At 33.6% G+C, this 23,913-nt stretch overlaps 1 protein-coding gene across 1 annotated transcript in view; it reads right to left on the bottom strand.

Annotated features, from left to right (window-relative positions):
- Positions 1-1,409: 1,409 nt before the first annotated feature.
- LOC128983153 (caspase-8-like) overlaps positions 1,410-23,913 on the bottom strand; it is a 29,902-nt gene continuing 7,398 nt past the window's right edge. The window contains exons 3-6 of the mRNA XM_054402329.1: positions 6,675-6,894; positions 5,517-5,663; positions 3,320-3,493; positions 1,410-2,547 (exon numbers count right to left, since the gene is read on the bottom strand). Coding sequence (XP_054258304.1) covers positions 2,333-2,547; positions 3,320-3,493; positions 5,517-5,663; positions 6,675-6,894 — 756 coding nt within the window. The 3' untranslated portion in view covers positions 1,410-2,332. The remainder of the gene's footprint in view (positions 2,548-3,319; positions 3,494-5,516; positions 5,664-6,674; positions 6,895-23,913) is intronic.

Below are 23,913 nucleotides of genomic sequence, written 5' to 3'. Positions count from 1 at the left end.
CGACACGAAAATTCTAATGAAACGCATAGTGGTACTCGGAAACAAAGAGGAAACAATAAAACAAAAACACCAAAAACACCAAAAACTCATAAAAAAAGGAAAAGGACTTCAGATTTAGGCATTACCAGCGAGGAAGAAACCGACACAGATGAAAACTTCTCTCTCCAAGATTCTGACCAAAGCCTAATTTGGGATGAGAGGCTAAGCTCAGAAAATGAGGACGACCCTGCAGCACCTGCTGAGAACCCAGTTAGTGCTGAAAACTCTTCCCAAACCCCTGGAACAAGCACTCATGAAGAGCCTGCAACATTTTCAGTTGACAACTTTGTTGTTGTTAACTTTGAAGGTAAACTGTATCCAGGTGTTGTAACAGAAGTGTACGAGAATGGATATAAGGTTTCAGTCATGGAAGAGACCAAAAAGAATTGGAAATGGCCTAGCAGACCAGATGAAATATTGTATCAAAAAGATGAGGTTCTCTACGGTATAAATCCGCCCAAGCCAGTTGGTAAAAGGGGCGTGTTCTCCGTTCCAACACTCTTTCGCTGAACTCTTGTTTTAAAGTTTTTAAAGTTGTAATAATCTGTTACCTAATTGATTGTAATAATAAAGTAATTGGGGTAACATTGTGAAATTGTTCATTTTCCTGTTGTTTTATATGAAAAATAATTGTGTCACAAAGTAACCCCAGGCCCTGGGGTTAATTTGTGACATTTTATATATTTTATATTTATTTTATACAAATAGATAAAATTATGTTAACTGCAGCAGTGTGTTAATTGAGAGTGTAGGAACAGTTTGAGGTAGTTTGAAGTTAATCTGGTTCAATACATTGGCAGTAAAATGACAAAATGTCTTAAAACTGTCACAAAGTAACCCCAATCTACGGTAGCTTTAAAATGAGATATTTTTCAACTTGTTATCCTAATAAACAATGCAGTAATGCTTCAGCCATTAAACATTAGCATTATGGGTAAAAAATCCAAGATGGCCAGCGTTCCTGCCGACTCTTACATTTGACTATTACATTTTAAAGCCAACCTATTATTTTTATTTCATAGGAAAGTCACAACAATTATTGTTTACATAGACTACTCAATTAAAATGTCAAAAAAGGATAGAACAAAACTAGATTTTCTTAGGATTACAAAAAAACTCTCATATATATATATATATATAATAAATAAAATTGTTTTTTAAAAACTTTATTAACAATATAAATTATAATGAACTATTAACATAATAGACATTTTAACAAACAAATGAGTACAAAAATATGTTCATTTTTTTCTTAAACTTCTTTTTTACAGTGTTTTGTAGACTACAAATAATGGCTTAACATACCTTGTCAGACAAGCCATGACATGTAGTAGGCATCGAATGTGCTACATTAATATTTATTGTAATGGCGGAGTTATTGAAATAACCACCAAAACATATTTAGCACATTCGATACCGATATTACATTATTGTACATTCGATATTACATGTCAAGGATTGTCTGACGAGGTATCTATGTCATATAAAAGCAATCCTGGAGCTGGTGGTTGTTTGACACTTTTCTAGTAGTGATCATTTTATTATATATTTCGGTTCTTAATTAATTATCAACATTTGAACAATTTTTTCTTCGTGTATTACTAGTGTAAGGATTTAGCTAGTACATTAACCATGCAGATCAATTTTGGTAAGATTTGAGTTTTCTCTAATGTCGCAAAGGTGTGTTACGGTAATTTTTAAATTTAGTTTTCATCAGGAAAGCGATGACACCCCTGTGCTCCTCTTCCCATAGATTGAGACTTATTTCAGACCTTTGATGTTACATCAATCTAATTTGAATGTAATAAAACGTTGAGCTGTATACTCAAGCCTTATTTAAAATACTTAAACCATTTACAAATACAAAACTGCTACCTATCATCATCAATTAACCAACCAGAAAGTTTTCATTTGGAAGACACACAGTATAAGAAGGATGATGTAGATGGGAGGAATCTCTCAAAAGGTGCTGATTTGTTGGGGTGGCACCTCTGACATCAACCTAAATACAATCCTGGTGGCTCAGAAGAAGGCTGTCAGGGTACTATTTGTCCTTGGTCCCACAGAAAGTTTTAGAGAAGCTTTCAAATTCCTCAAAATTAGCACACTACTTCATGAGCTAGCAATGTACACAAGCCAGCTAAACAACTTTCTATAATATGTAGTGTAATTTAACGCTAATGTATTTCTTTAAGAATTTACCATTAAAGCGTTCGCCTATTGTCTGTCTAGTTCTGTGTAAACCTTCAGTATTTTACATAATGTTCACATCAAGCTGTTAGCACTTCAATTCCTAACCGAGAACATGCTTTGGAGTTAAGTACAACGATTTACAAAGATTTGAAATCATAACAGGAACCATACAGATTGGTTGCGTCTCATGCACATCTTTAACAATGCATTTCTCACTACTAAGATGTTTATGAACTTTAGTAATAATGTCTAAGAAGTGTTTTTTTCTGTGGTACTTATCAATACATCGACACAGCTCCTGAATGTATTTTGTACCTGAAAATAACATTGAAGAATTAATATGTTTTAATTTAACAGAACTCAAACATACAGTAGCACTCGTTAGTAGGGACTGCAAGAAAAGGAACTTCACTTTGATTGTCACTGTATATGTGATTGTAACAATATGGAAAGTTTGAGGGATTCAAATTTACTGATTGTCTTCAGACGACGTCGGAAGGGTTCCATAACAGCACTGCCTTTAATCACAGTAATAATCCAGTATTTTATTAGACAGAGTCCCAATTAGTCATTAATGAAGGTTTACTAAATAGTGAGAAACATAAATCTGGATTTGAGTCCTTCATGTAAGGCAGGGTAACTTTTGGAGTAGGTACCGCTACCTCCATTACTAAATAAGGTGGTGTTTATAAAAAAATGGAGTACATTAGACTCCCTCTCATCCCTACTCCTCGGGACCGAGACCAGTCCGGATAATGGGTTTTCCGGTTAAACCGACGTCCACGAAAACTCGTTAAACAGACCATTTACTGTGATATTCGACTTAAATTTAGGAGAGCACTGTATTTAGACACGTGATCACGGGTCTCTCAAATCTTTCCCACAAGAACAGTCGTTTCAGTACCGCCCACCTCCTGCCGATTTAGTCCGGTTAAGCCGATGTGCTGATAAAAATTGTCAGGTTAGAGATATCATTTCCGCCGAGTGTAGTCCGGTTAAACCGATGTCCGGTTAAAAGGTGTCCGGATAAGAGGGAGCCTACTGTATATAAGTAAGTTAATATAGATACAAATTTACATCAAGTTACCATTTATCTTGCTGCGGATTGAAACAAACCCATCGATAGTTGCCATACACACCAATCTGTCTTTTGGATCAAAACTATTGGGTCCGTCAGTGGTTAGATTGTCATCAGTTGTCATCACTGATGGACCATCAGTTTCAGTAGTGTCAGGCTCTAACAGTTCATTCTCGGGATTGACTGAAACGTGTTGCAGAAAACCTGTATGATTAACCCAGCAGACAATTTGTACAAGTCAATTAATTTTATTTTTTGTTATCACTATCAGATACCAATTTATGAGATGCATGGTTTTTTTTGATAATTTTTCTTATGCTAAAGTATATGAGAACAGGGTACCTATTCAAAGATTAATAAACAGTGCATTAGTAACTGACATTTACAAGTTTCTCGAATCTACATTGAAATCAGCAGCAACTATTAAAGTTGTATTCGTCAGTTTCTTACGAACTTATTTAAAAAGACATTATAGACTATTTAAAACACTTTAAAATTGAATACATAAGGAACATGGTGCAACAACCAATGAAAGCAGTAAAATCTTGCAGGATAGGCTCGCGGTCACTGATGTCGATTGCGGTCTTCTGGTGACGACCGTGTCAAAAACGACGAATCAATTGATTTGATCACTCACAGACGTTTCAGCTAGGGGTCTCAATCCCGGGATCCCGGCCGACTTTTGATACCTAGAAATCCCGGGATTGGTGACTTTTAATCCCGGGATTAACGGAATTGCAAAGCCTATGTTTATATTGATTTTTTGTGAATTTGAGGACTTTTTACTTGTGGAAAACTAATAAAAATAGTCCAATAACACTTGAAACACATATACTCTTTATTTTTAGGACGATTATACAAAATAGTATAAGTAGGCCTAATGATCTTTTTGATTGGAAAATTTAAGCCTAAATATATGTTTCAGTTTTCAGACGATTTGGATTTACTTTCTGTAAATGTTATTACATTGGTTAGAACTTAATTACAGTACAATTACACTTACTTAATACACACTTAATTACAGCCTACAAGTTATTTTGAGTTTTACTGTTGACATTAAATGTAAACAATGCAATTTGTGTAGCAAACATAGCATTGCAATCGGAAATTTAAGTATTATTTTCATTGATGCCATAAAATATAACTATTAACACACGATTATAATCTCATTACAGTATTAAGATTGCTTATATTTAGGGTCTATAGCTTTATCTTCGTATTTGGTTATTAGTGTGGTGATTTAATTTCTTACAATCTAAAATTACTTTTTTCATACACACGCTACTACATAAGCAGAGGGTTTATTACTAATTTGAAATAATAACTTCGCCAATATATCTGAATTTTTAATTTTTATGAGGCCTTTCGCCAGCTATGCTGGCATCATCAGACACAGTTTTGTGATGTGTCTGATGATGCCAGCATAGCGGCGAAAGGCCTCATAAAAATTAAAAATTCAGATATATTGGCGAAGTTATTATTTCAAATTAGTATTAATTCCAATATAAACAGTTCTTCTTGAAGAGGGTTTATTGTTTTACAGTATCTTTTATTGTTTTATTGCTGTCAGTCAAATTACATTTTAACGCTGCTACTCGTGATTCTTCCCATTTTATCTTTTTCTCTTAGCTATCTTTAATCCATCTATTAGCGTGACGTATAGGCTACGTGCGAGTGCGGTTGCTCGTGATTTTTTAAAATGTATTTATTTTATATTCTAGAGTGACATATCAACATTTATACACTGTAAATAAGAAATACGGGCGATGAAAGTTCGGCGTGGTAATATTTATTTACTTAGAAAACGGAAACATTGCGCAGTGTAACACAGGTAAGGCCAGATTAAAACATTAAAGTACTCAACGAGGAGACTTCTCGCTCATTTAAAATGGCTAAAAAGTTAAAAAATCATAATATTATATAATCCCGGGATCGGCTGAGACGAATCCCAAAATCCCGGGATTGGATTGAAGGCCTGGGATTGAGACCCCTAGTTTCAGCCTTCATGTAGTGTGCCATCCTCAGGGCGACTTGACTAACTAAAATGTCGGCGGTGAGTAATAGTGATTTGTTGTTTCTGAAGATTTCTTAGTCACCAGAAGACCACGATTTTAAATAAAGGTCAAACAAGTATCTCTGGATATTTGGTTTAAGGCCATGTAAAGGCATGGCTTATGATGTAAACTATCTGAAGTAATTCACTCACCATATAGTACTCCTGGGCCTTGACATGCCTGAATGATTATCACTTTGGGAATACCAGATAGTAAATGGATGAGTGGTGATGATCCAGAAATGCTATTGATGATGTCTTCATTTTTTACTGGTACACTGTTTGCACCATATACCATACCTAAAAGTAGGTAATTTTATTAATATATATTTATTTATTTATTTATATACTCTAGTATTGGCTTTTGGATGGTACAGTAGACAGAGAATCCATATAGACTAGCTGTAGACTATATTTTATTCATTACATGACCAACGCTCAGTGTTGTATTCAATTCAACTTTTTTTATGACATGAAAGATATGTTTTAAAAGTTGATCAGTTTGACTTAGTTAAAATTTTGTACATTCAACAGATAAACAATAACATACATCAGCATCTGTGGATGAATTGAACTATGAAAATATATGTACAAATAGTAATTGATAATTTTAACTAGTCTAAGCTCCTAATAGAGTAACGATTGACCTGCAAGTAATGTGACAGAACTTAATTTGTTTCACAGCTACATTTTATCACACCCTTATGTGTCTTCTGGCTAGCTGGAAGATTGTATATACATTTTCAAGATTTGAACTCTAAGATTCCATCACTGTCCTTAAGACATATAGGGTGTACAATTTACAAAATAATCTAGGTTATCATGCACAGAGTAGCCATATCAGATTTTTGTTGATTGTCTTTTCTTAGATTTCCTTAATTACTCTTTTAAACAAAACTACATCTGATAATGTTGTAAACAGGTTTGTGCTCAACAATCTGCATTTAACCTAACATAATACGACTAAACCTAAGACAATAATTGTTATTGGTTTCAATGCCTTTTAACTATCATGGCTTTTTCATGTTAGGGTAGGATTGTTTCATTTATGCATATATTGTCCTGTTTAGATTCTTGTTAAGCATTAATCACCACCATGGCTTGCTATGCAAACAAGAAACCTAAATTTAGTTAGCATAATATTTCAAGAAGTATGATTAAAAACTTTTATCACAAACCAAAAGAGGGGTTTTAACCCTCACCTTGTAACTTCATGATTTTGTCCCGACTCAAGATAAAACTGTAAGCAAAAACTTCTACATTAGTCAACACTATGTTTAGCTTATGTCAGTATTTACTACCAAAAGTTACCTTTATCCCCGTGAGAGAGAACACACAAAACCAGCACCGAATGGTGAACCTCATTAAACTCATTTCTAACCGTGTCACGGATATCTTCCACCATTTTGTCATGATTAACGTCATTTATGACAACCACATTGTAGTTGAGGCTTTTAAATGTTTTACTGAGATTTTCAACATCCTTGTCTGATCCCATTCTATCACGAAGAGGTTGTTTAGGGAGTTTATGCTGAAACACACAAATCCTGATCCAACATTTCCTTAATTGCTAATACTAAACCAAAATAATAAGGACAAGGACTAATAATACAGTAAATATACATACCGCAGCTGCAGTGAACCTGCAGACTGAGCGAATTTCTATTTAACTGTCTGGATTTCAACAAAAATATTCCCTTAAAATTGTCAGATTTATTTTCTACTTATATAACATTAATTTTAATTAGTGCTTAGGTTTGCTGCTACAGGGAAGGTAAAAGGTGTGTTTATGCATAATTAAAATAAACAAAATTTACAAAAACATTATGTCTTTAATGTTTAATGTTGGATTTTAGTAGTGTGTTAATACATACATGTTACATACATGTTAGTATGTTAGCTTACTTAACTTAGCTTGTATTAAACAAGTTAGCCAAATTTGATAAAAATATATTATCCATAAACAAGAAAAATACAACAGTTTATGTATTCTCCATAAATATTAACATGGGAATTTTAAATTCAATTTTTTACGGAGAAAAAATGAAAAGGTTACTGTATATACTATTTGTTTTTTTTTAAGCTCTACAAAATTGTTTTGAAATTTAAAAATTTTTTTCAGGTTAAGAAATAGCAAAAAAAGTTACTGCAATAAACCATCCCCCACCACATTCCACATGGTCCAATCATGCTGATTCGCAAACTCGTTCAAATAAATAGTCAAGGCAAAATAAAAAAAATCACCCTTTAACCTGGGAAAAATTGCTTCACAAGCGATTGAAGTGGTATTCAACACAGAAAATTATGCTTTATAACATATCCAAAATCCGACCATGGAAAATTACTAAAAAATCAATTTCAAAATAACGGCAAAATTTCAAATTTTGGTGATATTTGTTTTAAGACTTTTGGCGGTACCTATGGGATAACGGAAAGCACATATACATAAATTAAATCAGATTGGATGTTGGAATATCAAATAAATACAAGAATAGACTTTATTAAAACGACAAGTGGGCATATTTGTATGCACATTTTAGTTTCCATATAGTTACTAAAAAAAGAACTAAATTGAAAAAACTAAAAAAAAAACTAAACTTAACTAACTAAAGGATTGTATATTATGTAAATACCACGAATTGTATTATGCAGTTGGGAAATAAAATATTATTTCATTCATTCATATATATATATATATATATATATATATATATCTTTATAGACTGCAGGATAACACTACCTACCGCATTGGATTGCAGGATATTACTCCCCGCGAGGTAGCAAAGTTTGGTAGCGTTATGCCTGCATTTCAAACACTTGGAAGCCGGGATAACACTACCTAGCACTCAGATTGCAGTATATCACTACCTCACTCCAATTTTATTGTTTTTCACCATATCACTACTTGCAGGCTTAACACTACCCAGTGATACCAACTCCTAAAATCTTTTAGACGCTAATATGCTTTGTTTGTTTTGTCTAACTTATTAATTATGATAAAACGGCAATTTTTAAGTGACAAATTTATCCTAAACAGTTTAAGATGTTGAATTACCGGTACTGAATCACAAAACATAAAATTATTTAGTTCTCGAATATGGAGTTTAATTTTAGACATATTTGCTCAATTCTAATCACGTTATACTATATTTTTTTTATCAAAAACGTTTAGTTAAATACCAGCTTTCATTTTAGTGGTTGACTATTATGATCGAATGTATCTAAAGCACGCTGCAGAAGCTTGGCCAACAAAACAAAACTATTTATCATTGATTGATAGTTAAACTATTTTAATTGAAACATTAACGTCAATTTTGACGGGTCTCCCCTAGTACTTTTAATTTAAAAAAAAAACATTGAAATAAACTGTAAATTTATAAAACTAGAAAATCTTAGCAAAAGTTAAAATTGTGAACGGTAACGGCTCTTTTTCCGTAGCCATATACCATTCTGAATACACGAGTAAAGGTTATACATCTATATTGTTATTATTGTATGTCTTTATTATTATTAGTTATATAGTTATTATTGTATGTCTTTATTATTATTAGTTATATAGAAATCGGTGTATTACGTGACAGGTACGACAAAACTTGTGTGACATAAGGTCGGCGCGTCTTTCGCCTAAGTATTATATGGTCAACGTAACATATTTTGAATTAATCAATCAATAATTTGAATTATGTCCATTTAATATATGACCTTTTGTTACCCACAGTTTTTATTATTTTTTCGACTATTTGCCAGGCTATTTACAAATAATTTGAAGACATATAAACATTTAATTTTTTCAGTCGAGTTTAATGAAGATTTTAAAAATAGTTAAACGGTTCTTAGTCTAATTATTTGAAGTTATACTAAAAATATAGACGAGCTGATTATTATTTTAGATAGTTATGTATATCAATTTGATATAATTGCTTTAACTGAGTCTTGGGTGGATGAATCAAGTGGGAATGTGAGTATGGATGGTTATAACGTGTTTATGAACAAAGAAAGTAGAAATCGTAATGATGGTGTGATTGTTTGTGAAAAAGTATTTTTCTGCGTGCATGGAGGAGGTTGGTATTATGTTTTGTTTGGTATTAAGGTTGGTAAGTGTTTTGAGCAACATGTGTTAAAGTATAGACAAAAAGGACTAAATAAAGACCGTCAGCTGTGCTGCGGTTACCATAGACACAACACTGGGAGCACCATGTATGTACGCGCTACGTAACTACGCGGCGCTCCAAGCGGTGTGCGCCAGAACCTATGGTAACCATAGTAATTACAGCAAGGTTTACAGTCTATATTTAATTATTTTTGTATATGGTTAAAGTAGAGGTAACATTTGGCGGTGCGCGGCTTTCCCTGTTATCAGTGTACAGGAGTCCGTCTAGTGATCTACAGTATTTCAATTTATCGACGACCTTGAAGCCTACTTAGGTTAATAGGGTATAGGAAACACTCATGGTGGAAGTAAATATATATAAATAAAATATATATAAATATTTACTTCCACCATGGGAAACACTGGCTGGTCGAACGTCTGGTCGGCGACATTAATTCCTGAATTTTGCCAAAAAAAGCTAACAATATCTCACACCACTACGTGAATGTTTTATATGGTTCAGGTTTTATTAGTTGTATCGATGTGACAACCAGAGTTACAGAAGATACAGAAGGCTATCTGGATCATTTTTTCACCGACTGTAAAAATAATAACTTCATTAAATCTGCTATTATAAAACGTGCTCTAACAGATCATTTTTTCATGGTTGCACAAATACAAGGTCCGAAAGCTTTCTCAAAAGCTACTTCAGATTTACAAGCCAAAATAGAGAAAACTTTTTTAGATTTTTCTGATGGAACCCGCCTTATATTTGATACGGCCTGGTCTGTTATGTTCAATAAGGTACAAGAAATTATTTCAATGTTAAATTCTTAATAAAAAATAGGTATTTACCTTTGTCTACAACTCAAACTGTTGTAACTTGAGTTACGGCCATAATTTGAATTTACGTCGTTTTCAATCCGAGTTATAATGCCGAAACGGCCGTAACCCAAGTTACAACAGTTTGAGCTGTAGACAAAAGTAAATATTTATTTTTAATTGTCATCACAGCTCAGGGGCAAAAGCATAGATTTTAAATTCATAACCTTATAAGAACAACGCATATCTTTGCACTCGAGCCCTATCAAAAATAGGTATTGCCTTTTTAGTCAAAGATACTACGAAGTAGTTTGCAATCAGAGCCAAAATTAGCTTTCCCCTACAAAAACGTTATTGAATTTTTTAAACTGCAAATGCTAAAGCAAGAGCTTCCTTTTATAAAATAATAGTGGTTTAGTTACCTTTACTTTCGTACTTATATTTGTCTTACCAGTTCAGGGCAAGCCACAACAATGAGTAAGCTTCCTTTTCTATAATTTGTAAATAGCTTCGCTCAGCTGTTGAGAATGTGCGTGACTGATACGCTATCAGGTTCTCTACACCATCTGGTAAGACAACACGGGTCCCAGGCCTACTGAGCTAGCGTCTACGGACAATTTTGAAAGGTAAACTGTTGTCTTAAAGAGCCTAAGTAGGAGTGTTCAGGGCCTTTTACCTTGTCAAAAGCCTCAATACAACATTCTCATAAAATTAAAGGATGTGTGTACTTCATAAGCAGGTCGTAAATTATGACGTAATGTAGTGGAACGAATATGAAATGACATATGGCTTTGACATAAGCCCCTAAAACGCTCAAAAGTAAAACAAATAATTGTAATATTTAAACAAACTCGGAATCAAATTGAAATTATCTATGTGTCAGGGTAGATATCTCAGTACAGTAGAACATATCTTTTGTGTAAAAAAAAAAACAGTTTGTTGTTCGTCTTTGTTTGCTTTTGTTGATATTATTTTCAACTAGCTGTGTGCCCGTCCTACGTACGGGAATCTTGTAGTAGGTTTGAACCTTCTTATATTCAGAACAGGAGTTTGTTTGCATAAGGCTAGGCGCACACGAGCGATTATTTTGAGGCGACTATTTCATCGGCCGATCTGTGCATCATGTACTCGTATTTGAATGGAAGCGCGCACACAGGCGATCGAGAATTACGCCGATTTTAAAATCTGGGTTTTGCCTCAGATTCGTAGGCAAGGCGATTGTCCCCGAAAATCTGTAACGTACAGGTTCTTGTTATCAGTCCGCGCTCACGGTCGACTAAAAAATCGGCCAGTCGCTTGTTGTTCTCCACAGGAGTCAGTGAACTTCAGTGTGAGTTGTGTTGTTTTCTTTGCTAAAAAAGCCACAGCTGTTATAATACAAACTGAAACATTAAATAGACATTTTATAGTAAAGAAGTTTTTACTGTCATCACGTGAAGTGTATAGTATATAACTGTCGATTTAAAGTCTCTGACTTACTATTGGATGAACCCAATATTTAAGTTGTCTTTTTTTCTAATTAGAAGTTTACAAACACAGGTTAATTCAACAAAGTCCATTTTAGGATAGCTTAAACAACTCACTCAAAAAATCCATTTCTGGACTAAAAAATCGCCACGTGTGCGCCTAGACATAAATCAATGGCGATTTATTTTTTGGCCGATTCGAACGGTGATTAATTAAACCGGTTAAGTAGAGCACAACGTTTTTAATCACACTTGGATGTGCTTACAAAAGTTGATCGGGAATGGTTTTGGCGAGTTGCTAGGTGCAGTTGAGTATACATGAAAAGAGTCAGAGATTTTTATTTTTGATTTTGGTAATGGGGGCTTAGATGAGTGTAAAAACCCATGTCGTCACCTCCAGGGGTGGTCGACAACTTAAGGGTGGGGGCGCAAAGTTGCGAAAAACGTTAATCGGCAAAGCGCTTTTAACTCCATTGATATTGAATTTAAGTAAAAGGTTAATTTAAATTGACTTTTTATTTTATTATTGGGGGCCTAGGTGAGCGTAAAAACCCAGGTCGTAGTTTCCAGGGGTTTAAGTTTTAAGTCTCTATCAAGTTTCTAAATGGTTATGAAACAAACACATATGTAAATCACTTCCAAGCTTATTATGAATAACATGGGAAACTGTTATAGCCTCGTAATAGTGTTAGAATCTTTCAAATGTTGACATTAAATCTACTTTCAAGGCTTACACTAATTCAGTTAACTGTTATACATTGAGTGAAATTATACATATTTTGAGCATTTAGCATTGTTGGGAAGACACGTTCTAACTTCAAAGGGGGGTATATCCGTTACAGTGTAAGTTTGTCAGTTCATATCGTACTTCTGTGTTTAAATGAATAACCCTCTATCATAGGTTTGGCAAATTGGTTGTGGGATTACTGTTAAAGCTGGAATTCCTTGACATGGAGGATGTCAGTTAGTTGTCTCAGCCTTATTAACTATCGAATATTTTTCCAATGATTAAATAACTTACGTCATCAATCCATAAATTGCTGTGGAGTACGCGTTTCAACCATCAGGTCATCCTCAGCTCCACAGTCACTAGGTTGAATTGTTTCTATGTTGCTTTGTAGCAACAGCGTCGATGTATTAAATAAATAGTCCAAACACATTTTACATTTATCACACATACACGACACGTACGAAACATTTGGATAACAAATACTGTGATTATAACACCGTGCGCACGGCTGGACGAGCTCAGGTTTGCGGCTACACTGTAGCCATAACACCATAGCCATACACTGTAGCTCCATAAGGGAATTTACTTCGTTTTTCTTTTTATAAATCATCTACAGACCAAGACCTTTCTTTGGACACCTCTACTAAGTTTCTATGCCCAGCCGTTCTCTCAAATTAGTGGAGACAAATTTTCCAATTAAATATTTAGATGCCCCCATGTTAATCTTATAGGAGAAAACTCAACTTTGATGGAAGATCCTGCCAAAACTAATGAAGATTTCAGAAAATGAAAACACTTTGCAAAACTACAGATTAGGGCCATTTTTTGACACTTTAATCATTAAAATCGGTCCAAAAATGAGGGAAGAGTTCTGTTTACAAAAATCGGCTTAGCGTATTATATATAGACTAGCTGTTTGCCCGTTCTACGTACGGGAATCTTGTAGTAAGTTAAAACCTTATATTCAGAACAGGAGTTGGTTTGCATATTTAGTGTGCATTTTTCCAGATATGATGGCAAAACTATAACTGTTTAGGAATACATATAAACCTTCTCAAATACAATATCTGACAGTTTCAAAGCCAAAACGAATGCTTCGCAATTAAATGTCACCCGATCGTGTTAGTCCATATTTTATATGTAACGATGAAAGGAATTGCTTTACAGTATAGATCTATGAGGCATAGCCCTAAGGTAGGCATGTAATTTAAAGTTACTTTTCACACTGGTTAAAAATAGTTAAAACACTGCCTCAACCTCACTACTGCACACTTTATTCGGGTTGAAATTTTTATTAACAATGGTGCTCTTGTCTTTTCCACGAAAAATAAGGACATTAATGCGTTACCAATAGACATACACACACAAGTACAGAATTGAGTCCACACAACATTTTGGAGTCCAGACAGAAAACGCTAAAAAATATACAGTAAGACATCAATTAAATTTAATAAGCAATAAGGTGCAGTGTTTATAAATAAATAGTGAAAATAGTGATGTGTTTGTAAGTAAAAATGATTCTTACTGCTACCACCGGTTCTAAGGAAAAGTAGCAGTACCAAAAACCAACGTTTACATTTGAGAAAAGAACTGTAGTACTTACGACTAATTCAAACTGTCCCTCTAATCAACCTGTATTATAGGTGTTAATCTCTTGGCAAATATATAAATAAATAAATACACAGGCCACAAAACATGTAACATGTAACGTTAACAACGTAAAGCTTTGAAAACTCACTATGGTTTGCTAAAAAAAACTTTCACTTGATGTGGTGCAGTACCGAAGTTATTAATCTCCTTTGGTTTTAATTTTTTTTTAAGTTTTGAAAATCAAAGTTATTTCCCATTAATAGCATTATTTGTAAGCAGCTTTTAATGTTAACATATTAATGACAGTTTGAAGAAACCACCTTTATCCCAACAAACATTTCTTATTTAAAAGATTACGTAATCTCTAAACGATAATCGGTAAATATATCTAGCAAACATTCGGAGGAAATGTGACAAAAACGCACAAATCTGGAGTTTTGTACGTTTGTAGTTTTATTTCCTAAGTAGGGGTAGTACCGATATCGTTGTCGAAATGTAAGTAAGTAGAAACCAAAAGTGACACATTGGAAAAGCGAAGTCACAGAATGGACAGACAAACATAAATACCGCATGATTCTAAGCAATGTACAGACAAAACTGTAATTTTATTTATATAGATAGATATCGTTATCAATAGTTTTTATACAGTAAATTGCAGTATATTGAGGTGAACATAAATCAGCGACTTCTAATGCTATTCTTATGGAGAACATTTTATGCTATACTGTATATAATTTTGTGTAAACATTTTTGGAATGTTACTATTTTCCCCGCCGTCACGGGATCTAGACCTCTAATTTGAGCCTTCTCCCGTCATTTTACGACTTCCCAGTCACCCACAATTTTGACGCAAAGAATCAGCTGACGTAATTAATATATGGACTAGGGGCATGTAGGGACATAAGTCCCTAAAAAGCTTGAAATGTAAAACAGCTTATTTTAATATTCAAACAAACTGAGAATCGAATTATTTATTTGCCAAGATGGATCTTTTTGTCTAAAAGTCGCTCTGTTTGCCTTTGTTGTTGTTATCTATATATGTGAAATCCAATGTTTGTTATATATGCGAATATGCGTTACAAAACGACCATCCGATCGTGATGAAACTTAAGGGAAGTAAATAAGTACTATACAAAATTAACAGTTGTATTAGCCACATTAAGTATAATTTTATGGTTTTAGGGTTCCATTTCCCAGTTGTCGAAGCCAATATTGCTCAATTGGCTCAATTATAGATAACGATATAATGTTATCCCAGGTTTTAATACAGTATACAGTGCATTTTTAGAGTTTACTGGCTAAGAAGTAGACCAACTGCGTGTATTGAATACTGGCCTGGAAATCAGCTGTGTATGGCTTCCAATGCTATTCTTATGAAGAACATTTTACGTTATATCTAAATTTTTGTATATCTAAATTTTATATCTAAATCAGCTTGGATCCGCCATTTTGAAATGAGAAAAAATATTTAAAATATGAACGCTTTGTTGTGACCCACCATTTTGAATAACTTTTTTATGCTAAACTCAATGCCGCTATCAGTTTTTTGTTATCAAGCGTTCTTAATGAAATATTACAATTATTTTATTTAAAATTTCAATATTTAAAAAACAAAATATGAATAGTAAAAACGGATTGAGGTATTGAGTTGAGCTTAAAAAGTTATTCAAAATGATGGGTCACGGCACCACTTTCATATTTAAAAAACTTTTTGTCATTTCAAAATGGCGGCTGATAAAAATAAATCTGTCATAGACAATGACTGATGGTGTATACTTATCTTTATCTAGCACTATTTTGATAATATGGTCTTAGTTTGTAAATGCACAATGTTAAAATGGGCAAAAAATAAATTTATAAGAAATTTTAAAAACAGATTGCAGCATCATATTCAGCGTAACAATCTCGTTTGAAACGATGGGTCACAGCCCTAGCTTTACATAAAAAAAAAACTGTGTATCCAATATGGCGGATCCAAGATGGCGGTCAAAGATTTACACCTAGTCAAAATGAAGTACTTACTACTCTAAAATGATCTTACGTGGCCCGAAGTTGACATCTTAATAAATGTAGAAAAAGTAGGGGGGGCTCATTAAAAACTCACCCTGTATATAAGTATACTGTACAACATTTCCCTCTTTAAATTATTTTTTATTAGGATTAATTTGACATAATGAAATAATATATATACAGCATGAACTACAATAACAATTCCATAAGTTTAAGGAACGAATATGAGAGACAAATGCAGGTACCACGATTACTAGAAAAATACCAGTATGGATCATAAACATAAACAAATTACGTTTTTGGCCCGATAATAAACATTATTTAACATTGCTTAAATGGAACTGCCAAATCATATGTTCAATGCTATTAGTATAGGATTCGGGCCAACAACGTCATTTTGTTTATGTTTATGATCCATACCGGTATTTTTCTAGTAATCGTGGCAGGTACGTTACGCCAAGCGTCCCTGACTTTCATCACAATTAGGATTTTTTAACGGCAAATTACAATCACCAAAATCAGTCCAGTATATCAAGTTAATTGTTCCAGTACACTGTAATACAGTTTCCAACGAGATTGTGTGGTATGGGGTGCAAAAGAGCGAGATTTAATTTACTAACCTGGTATGACTTATACACGGCTAGGCACAAACGAATAAGGAGATCTTACGACGTCGACCACGCCTCGAGGCAATTGTGAAAGTGCACGAAACTTAATGAACGGTTGGATAGCAATGTAAGCTTTAGAAAGATGGTAGTTTGAAGGAAGTTTGCAGAGCACTTTTAGCCCGAGATATGTGCGAGTGTATGGATGTCAAACGGAGCGGAAAGAGCTAAATTTGCATAACAACTCACGAACAAAAAGGGCGGGTAACTGCCGAAGACAACTGTAAAACTATGTGAACCTTTGAAATAATACGAAACGTAACACGAGCTATATAACAAGCATTTATTGAAAACTGCAGGACTATTACGTCCTGATAACGAATATGAGAGACAAATGAAGGTACGCTACAAAAAGCATCTCCGACTTTAAGACGACTTTATTTTGTATGGCAACTCCAACCACCAAAATCGGTCCGGTACGTCAAGTTAATTGTTCCAGTATATTGCAATACAATTTACAACTCGATTGTGCCTGTTGGGGTGCAACAAAATTAGAAATTCGTTTACCAACCGAGTATGACTTATACACGGCTAGGCGCAAACGAAGGAGGACTTACGACGTCGACTACGCCTCGAGACAACTGTGAAACACACTTCACAGAATACAAAAGGTAATTCGAGCTATTAACAAACATATATTGGAAAACTGCATGACTCTTACTACCTGAGAACGAATATGAGGGACAAATGCTGGTACGCAAAAACGTCATAATTATGATTTTTTACGGCAACTTCCAACAATCAAAATCGGTCCAGTACATTAAGTTAATATTGTTCCAGTACACTGTGATACAGTTTCCAACTAGGTTGTGCGTGATGGTGTGCAAGAAATTAAGAAACTCGTTTACCAACCTGGCGTGACTTATACATGGCTAGGCGCAAAGACGAATAAGGAGGACTGACAACGTCGACTACGCCTCGAGACATTTTTTTAAAGTGCACGAAACTAACTACAGTTGGATAGCAATATAAGCTTTGGGAAGATGGGAATCTGAAGTTCGCAGAACACTTGTCACCTGAGATTTGTGCTAGTGTATGGATGTCAGACGGAGTGGAGAAAGCTGAATTTTTATAACACCTCACAAGTGAAAAAGGGTGGGTAACTTCCAAAGGCAACTGTGGAACAATGTGAATATTTCACCCACTAAAAAACAACCCGGCGCAGCAGACCTTCAGACTAAGTGAATTTAAACTTGTCTGATTACATTTTTACAAAAATATTTCCATAAATAAGACATATGTATTCCCAATTTAAATATCATTAGATTTAACGAGTGCTTAGGTTTGCTGCTACGGGGAAGGTAAAACGTGTTTTTGGCCTTACGTTGATAATATAAGATGAAATAAATAAATTTGTAAATTTGTTTAATATATATCCAAAAACAAGTAAACTACAACAGTTTTTATTTTCTCCTTAACAATAACATGAGAATTTTAAATTACACTTTTTTTTTATTTTCCTCGTGACCTCTAGGCATGCAAAAGCGGTTCAATATGCTAAACTAATTATTTTTTAATCTTTACCAAATGGTTTAGATATAAATTGCTAAACGATTTGTTTTTAGGGTCAACAATGGGGAAAACTCATTTTACCCCCCAAAAACGCCCCCTAACCCCCCATTTCCATGGTCTGATTATGCTGCTTCGTGATCTCGTTTGAATAAACGTATTTTTAAACGTTTGTACCAAATTTCGTTATAATTGGATAATTTTTACTCGTGTTATCGCGCTATATGAATTTGAAGGGATGTTGTTTTTGCCCTCTGGGCACCTCAAAACGAAAAAGCAAATCGGTCCCTGGTTTAGTTGTTACTATGAGACCTACGGTAATTGCTTATTCCCTATATGGGGAATTCGCTAAAAGGTAATATAAGTTAATAAAGGCATTTAGTGGAAAACTGCAGGACTCATACGACCTGAGTGACAGGCGATAAATCAGGGGCATGTTTGCGGGACTATATTATGTATGTTCATTGGGGTATAGGCATAGCGAAAAATCATAGTCGGTTACGAACACTGTAGCCGACAAAAGACAAATATATCGATGAGCTGATTCGACTCAATAAGCAGAGAAATAAGGAAAATTAATCGAACAGAAGGTATCATTAAATGGCCTGACAAACCAAGATGAACGAGCCGCAGCAAAATATTATGTACGGCGTTTAAAGCAATCGAATCACAAAGAACATTATATGATTGTAACGTTTAGAAAAGCTTTATGCTAGTGCATTGATATGCTTATTAACATGTATAGATATTATACTAAAGACGGAGGCTATACTATAATCAAGGCTAGATGGCTCCGGTTGTGATAGGGCCAATGACGAGCTGATTGTACTAAATAAGCAATGGAATAAGAACTACAGAGGAGAAACCCTATTGCACAAAGATGTTGTGAGGACACAGAATTACACAAGTCTGTAGAGAGGACAGTCCCCTTGAATGTATTGGATTTATTTTGAAAATTAATTCTCCAAGTGTGTTAGAATGCCTATTTTGTAAAACACAAGACTCTTAAAAGGACAACTAAAAGTTTTACCTATATACAAGGGTGTTAAGAAAACTTCCCTCTTATTAATAAAGAACGGCAATTGTTCTCTTATCAGCACTGTATTTGAATGCTGTCCACTTAACATCCTAGGGTAAATCTATGTACAGTGTGATTGAAAAGTCCCAGGACGAGGTAATATATTTTGTTGACCTTTATAAATAAAGGAATGACACTTTGTAAATCAATTATAACTATAAATGTCTACCTTTTTCGAGCTATTATTTCATTTTTCCATCTTGGCGGGCCATGAGGAGTAAGTCAAAATCCTCAAATTGAAGCATGGAACAAGTTTGGTATAAAATTATAGGTCTTATTTAATAAAGCGCCATGCCGCAAGCCAGAACTCAAACGGATAACCAAGTCACAAAATGGCAGCGATTCAAAAACGTCATTAATCTGCCCTTTTGAATCTTTGAACGGCTACCATTTTTATCGTAAGCTCAAATTTAAGACTATTATATTTATATTTCACCACAAAAAGATTTTTAAAATTTATAATTAAGTTTCTCCGAGTTTTCAACTCTACAGCCTAAACGGTACATTTTCGAAAGTTTGAAAATGTTAAAATCAAATTCCTCACCTACTAAAACATACATTTCGACATACAGATCAATAGGGTTCGACATAATAACAAACTGTATATGTTGTTCAAAGGTTTATTGCGGACATTTTCCATCACGAATGTAAAAAACAATACACAACGTTTCGGGATCTGGAATCTGATCCCGTCTTCAGGTGAAAAAAACTTAACTAACACATTACAACTAACAATACACAAACGCCCAACCTAAGTTGGAATACACTACCGAGGGTAGTAGTCAAAAAATATGCACTGTATAGCAGTCAAGTCATGATACAACATGCAATTAATAACAAATCACAAAACACTATAATCTATAAAAGGTTTACGTACAAAAAACTCACACAATGGAACACTAACAACACCGTACGCTATGACTCCACCAATGAGACTGAACCAACATGGCTGACCAATCGGAAACACGGAGACAACAGAAATGGCTTCCGGTCCCTGGAAAAGTAAAACCAACAAAATGGCGGAGCGATGTACGATGCCGCAAGATGGGTGTTAATTATGTTTATTCATATCACGAGTTTTACTACGAGTGAACATAACGTGCGAATTTTGAGGAGAACTCATTATTTCCCTATTTATTGAACAATTAAGTTCCCTATCCTTTAAACTGTATATTGTGATAATATTCGCGCTAAACATAATAATTTTTATTGACCTTATAGCTACATTATCGATCATAGTTGTAATAACCATTATGAATCAGCATTATTTGGTTTAGGTTTTGAGACTATTATATTTATATTTCACCACAAAAAGATTTTAAAAATTTATAATTAAGTTTCTCCGAGTTTTCAACTCTACAGCCTAAACGGTACATTTTCGAAAGTTTGAAAATGTTAAAATCGGATTCCTCACATACTAAAACATACGTTTTGACATACAGATCAATAGGGTTCGGCATAATAACAAACTGTATATTGTGATAATATTCGCGCTAAACATAATAATTTTTATTGACCTTATAGCTACATTATCGATCATAGTTGTAATAACCATTATGAATCAGCATTATTTGGATTAGGGTTTAAGACTATTATATTTATATTTCACCACAAAAAGATTTTAAAAATTTATAATTAAGTTTCTCCGAGTTTTCAACTCTACAGCCTAAACGGTAAATTTTCGAAAGTTTGAAAATGTCAAAATCGGATTCCTCACATACTAAAACATACATTTTGACATACAGAACAATAGGGTTCGACATAATAACAAACTGTATATTGTCATAATAGTCGCGCTCAACATAATAATTTTTATTGACCTTATGGCTACATTATCGATCATAGTTGTAATAACCATTATGAATCAGCATTATTTGGTTTAGGGTTTGAGACTATTATATTTATATTTCACCACAAAAAGATTTTTAAAATTTATAATTAAGTTTCTCCGAGTTTTCAACTCTACAGCCTAAACGGTACATTTTCGAAAGTTTGAAAATGTTAAAATCGGATTCCTCACATACTAAAACATACGTTTTGACATACAGATCAATAGGGTTCGACATAATAACAAAATGTATATTGTCATAATAGTCGCGCTCAACATAATAATTTTTATTGACCTTATGGATACATTATCGATCATAGTTGTAATAACCATTATGAATCAGCATTATTTGGTTTAGGGTTTGAGACTATTATATTTATATTTCACCACAAAAAGATTTTTAAAATTTATAATTAAGTTTCTCCGAGTTTTCAACTCTACAGCCTAAACGGTACATTTTCGAAAGTTTGAAAATGTCAAAATCAAATTCCTCACCTACTAAAACATACATTTCGACATACAGATCAATAGGGTTCGACATAATAACAAACTGTATATTGTGATAATATTCGCGCTAAACATAATAATTTTTATTGACCATATAGCTACATTATCGATCATAGTTGTAATAACCATTATGAATCAGCATTATTTGGATTAGGGTTTAAGACTATTATATTTATATTTCACCACAAAAAGATTTTAAAAATTTATAATTAAGTTTCTCCGAGTTTTCAACTCTACAGCCTAAACGGTAAATTTTCGAAAGTTTGAAAATGTCAAAATCGGATTCCTCACATACTAAAACATACATTTTGACATACAGAACAATAGGGTTCGACATAATAACAAACTGTATATTGTCATAATAGTCGCGCTCAACATAATAATTTTTATTGACCTTATGGATACATTATCGATCATAGTTGTAATAACCATTATGAATCAGCATTATTTGGTTTAGGGTTTGAGACTATTATATTTATATTTCACCACAAAAAGATTTTTAAAATTTATATTATAATAAGCTATTACCGTAGGTCTTATGGTAAGACCTAGATTTACTTTTTCGATTTGAGGCCAAAAACACCATCCGACCAAATTCATATATATTTGTGTGTGTGTGTGTGTGTCCGTTAGTGCGATAACTCGAGCAAAAATTATTTGATTTTGACGAAATTTTGTACAAAGGTGTAAACCTACGTTTATTCGTACGAGTTCGCGAACCAGCATGATCGGACCATGGGAACAGGGTTTTATGGGGGGTTTTATGGGGTAAAAAAATGGTTTTCTAATTTTTGACCTTCAAAACACAACATTTCCCAATTTCTCTCTATACCTTTTTAAAGAGCTGAAAAAATAGTTTAGTCAATCAAAGTATTTTTGTACGGTTATTAGTAACGGAGAAAATTAAAAGAACTGTAGTTTTTTTAATTCACATGTTATTCTTATGGAGAATGCTGTAAGTTGTTGTAGTTTGCTTGTTTATTGATATATTTTGATCAAACTAGGAAAATGTATTTGTTTTATACTAAGCTATTAATATTTTACTGAAAAATACACTATTAGTTGCCTCGTAGCAGCAAACCTACGTACTCGTTAAACCTGTTATTTAAATAGATTTAGGCTAATTTAAAATCAATTCAAACAAATAGAAATTCGCTACATCGGCAGGGTTATTTATAAATAAAACATACAAGCTCACACTAAAACACTAACACACACACTAAACACACTAACTATAGTTAGTGTTTAGTCTAATAAATTAATGTTAATCAATAGTTAACTAATTTGTTTAGTGATCATAAATGCTTTAGTTCTTATTTGACTATGGCATCATCACTTTACTATAACTTTATGAAAATATTATAGTTGTTTAGTTTTAAGTTTCAGTTTGAAGGTTGTGGATCAGAAGAATCATCACTATTCCATGTCTTTGTCTTAAAAAGAATAACTTGTACAATAGCAACAAAGGTTTACAGGCCAAAGAAGCTAGGTAAAAAAATCTTACATTTCTACAGGTAAATGTAAAATTGTAATAATTTTATTGTAAATACAAGTCTACACACCTGTAAAATTGTTAAAAAATGCCTGTAAATTTGGGTTTTTGAGTAGTTGTTACAAGTCTGTAACTTGTAGTTCATGCAACACCTGTAATTACAATTTCTGAAGAATTCTTCAGAAATTTGCCTGTAAACTTGTAAAATTGTAAAATTGTAGTTTTATGCAATAGGCCCCAGGCTGTAAAACCCTGGTTGGCCCCCAAATTACGATGACAGCTGGCATGGCCAGCAAAACGTAACTTTCAGCCACCAATTAACGTATGTAATAAAGCTAAAAACATCATAATGTGGTGAAAAATTATAAACAGTCCAAATATCGGAACATTCTTAAAGTTTTGTAGTCGCTGCTTCAACCTAATCCCCTAAAATATTTATCTAAAATGCATTTTTATGCTTTTTATTTGTTTGTGTATTTTATGTTTTGTGTGTTATTTTTGTAACTATTTCTGTTGAATATTAAAAAAAAGAGCTAACTCCGTATTATCTTAGTGATTCTTAAAAAATGTCATAGCAGTATAAAAAGTTGAATGAAACCGTAAAACCCTAGGCTAAATTATTACATTTAATGAAAGTTTATTTGTAGCAAAGTAACAAACACGAACGCGCTACTAACACCAGACGAATGACACTACTTGAAGACCGGACCAAGCGTAGTGCGAGTGAGGGGAGTAGAAGGAGTGATTTATAAGCTGTTGACTG

This window comes from Macrosteles quadrilineatus, unplaced genomic scaffold (assembly GCF_028750875.1).
Source record: "Macrosteles quadrilineatus isolate MER2022 unplaced genomic scaffold, UCM_ALF_1.0 Scaffold_1__1_contigs__length_201487025, whole genome shotgun sequence".
Classification (NCBI taxonomy): Eukaryota; Metazoa; Arthropoda; class Insecta; order Hemiptera; family Cicadellidae; genus Macrosteles; species Macrosteles quadrilineatus.
The sequence above is the reverse complement of the archived record's forward strand: the minus strand, read 5'-3'. Positions and strand labels throughout refer to the sequence as shown.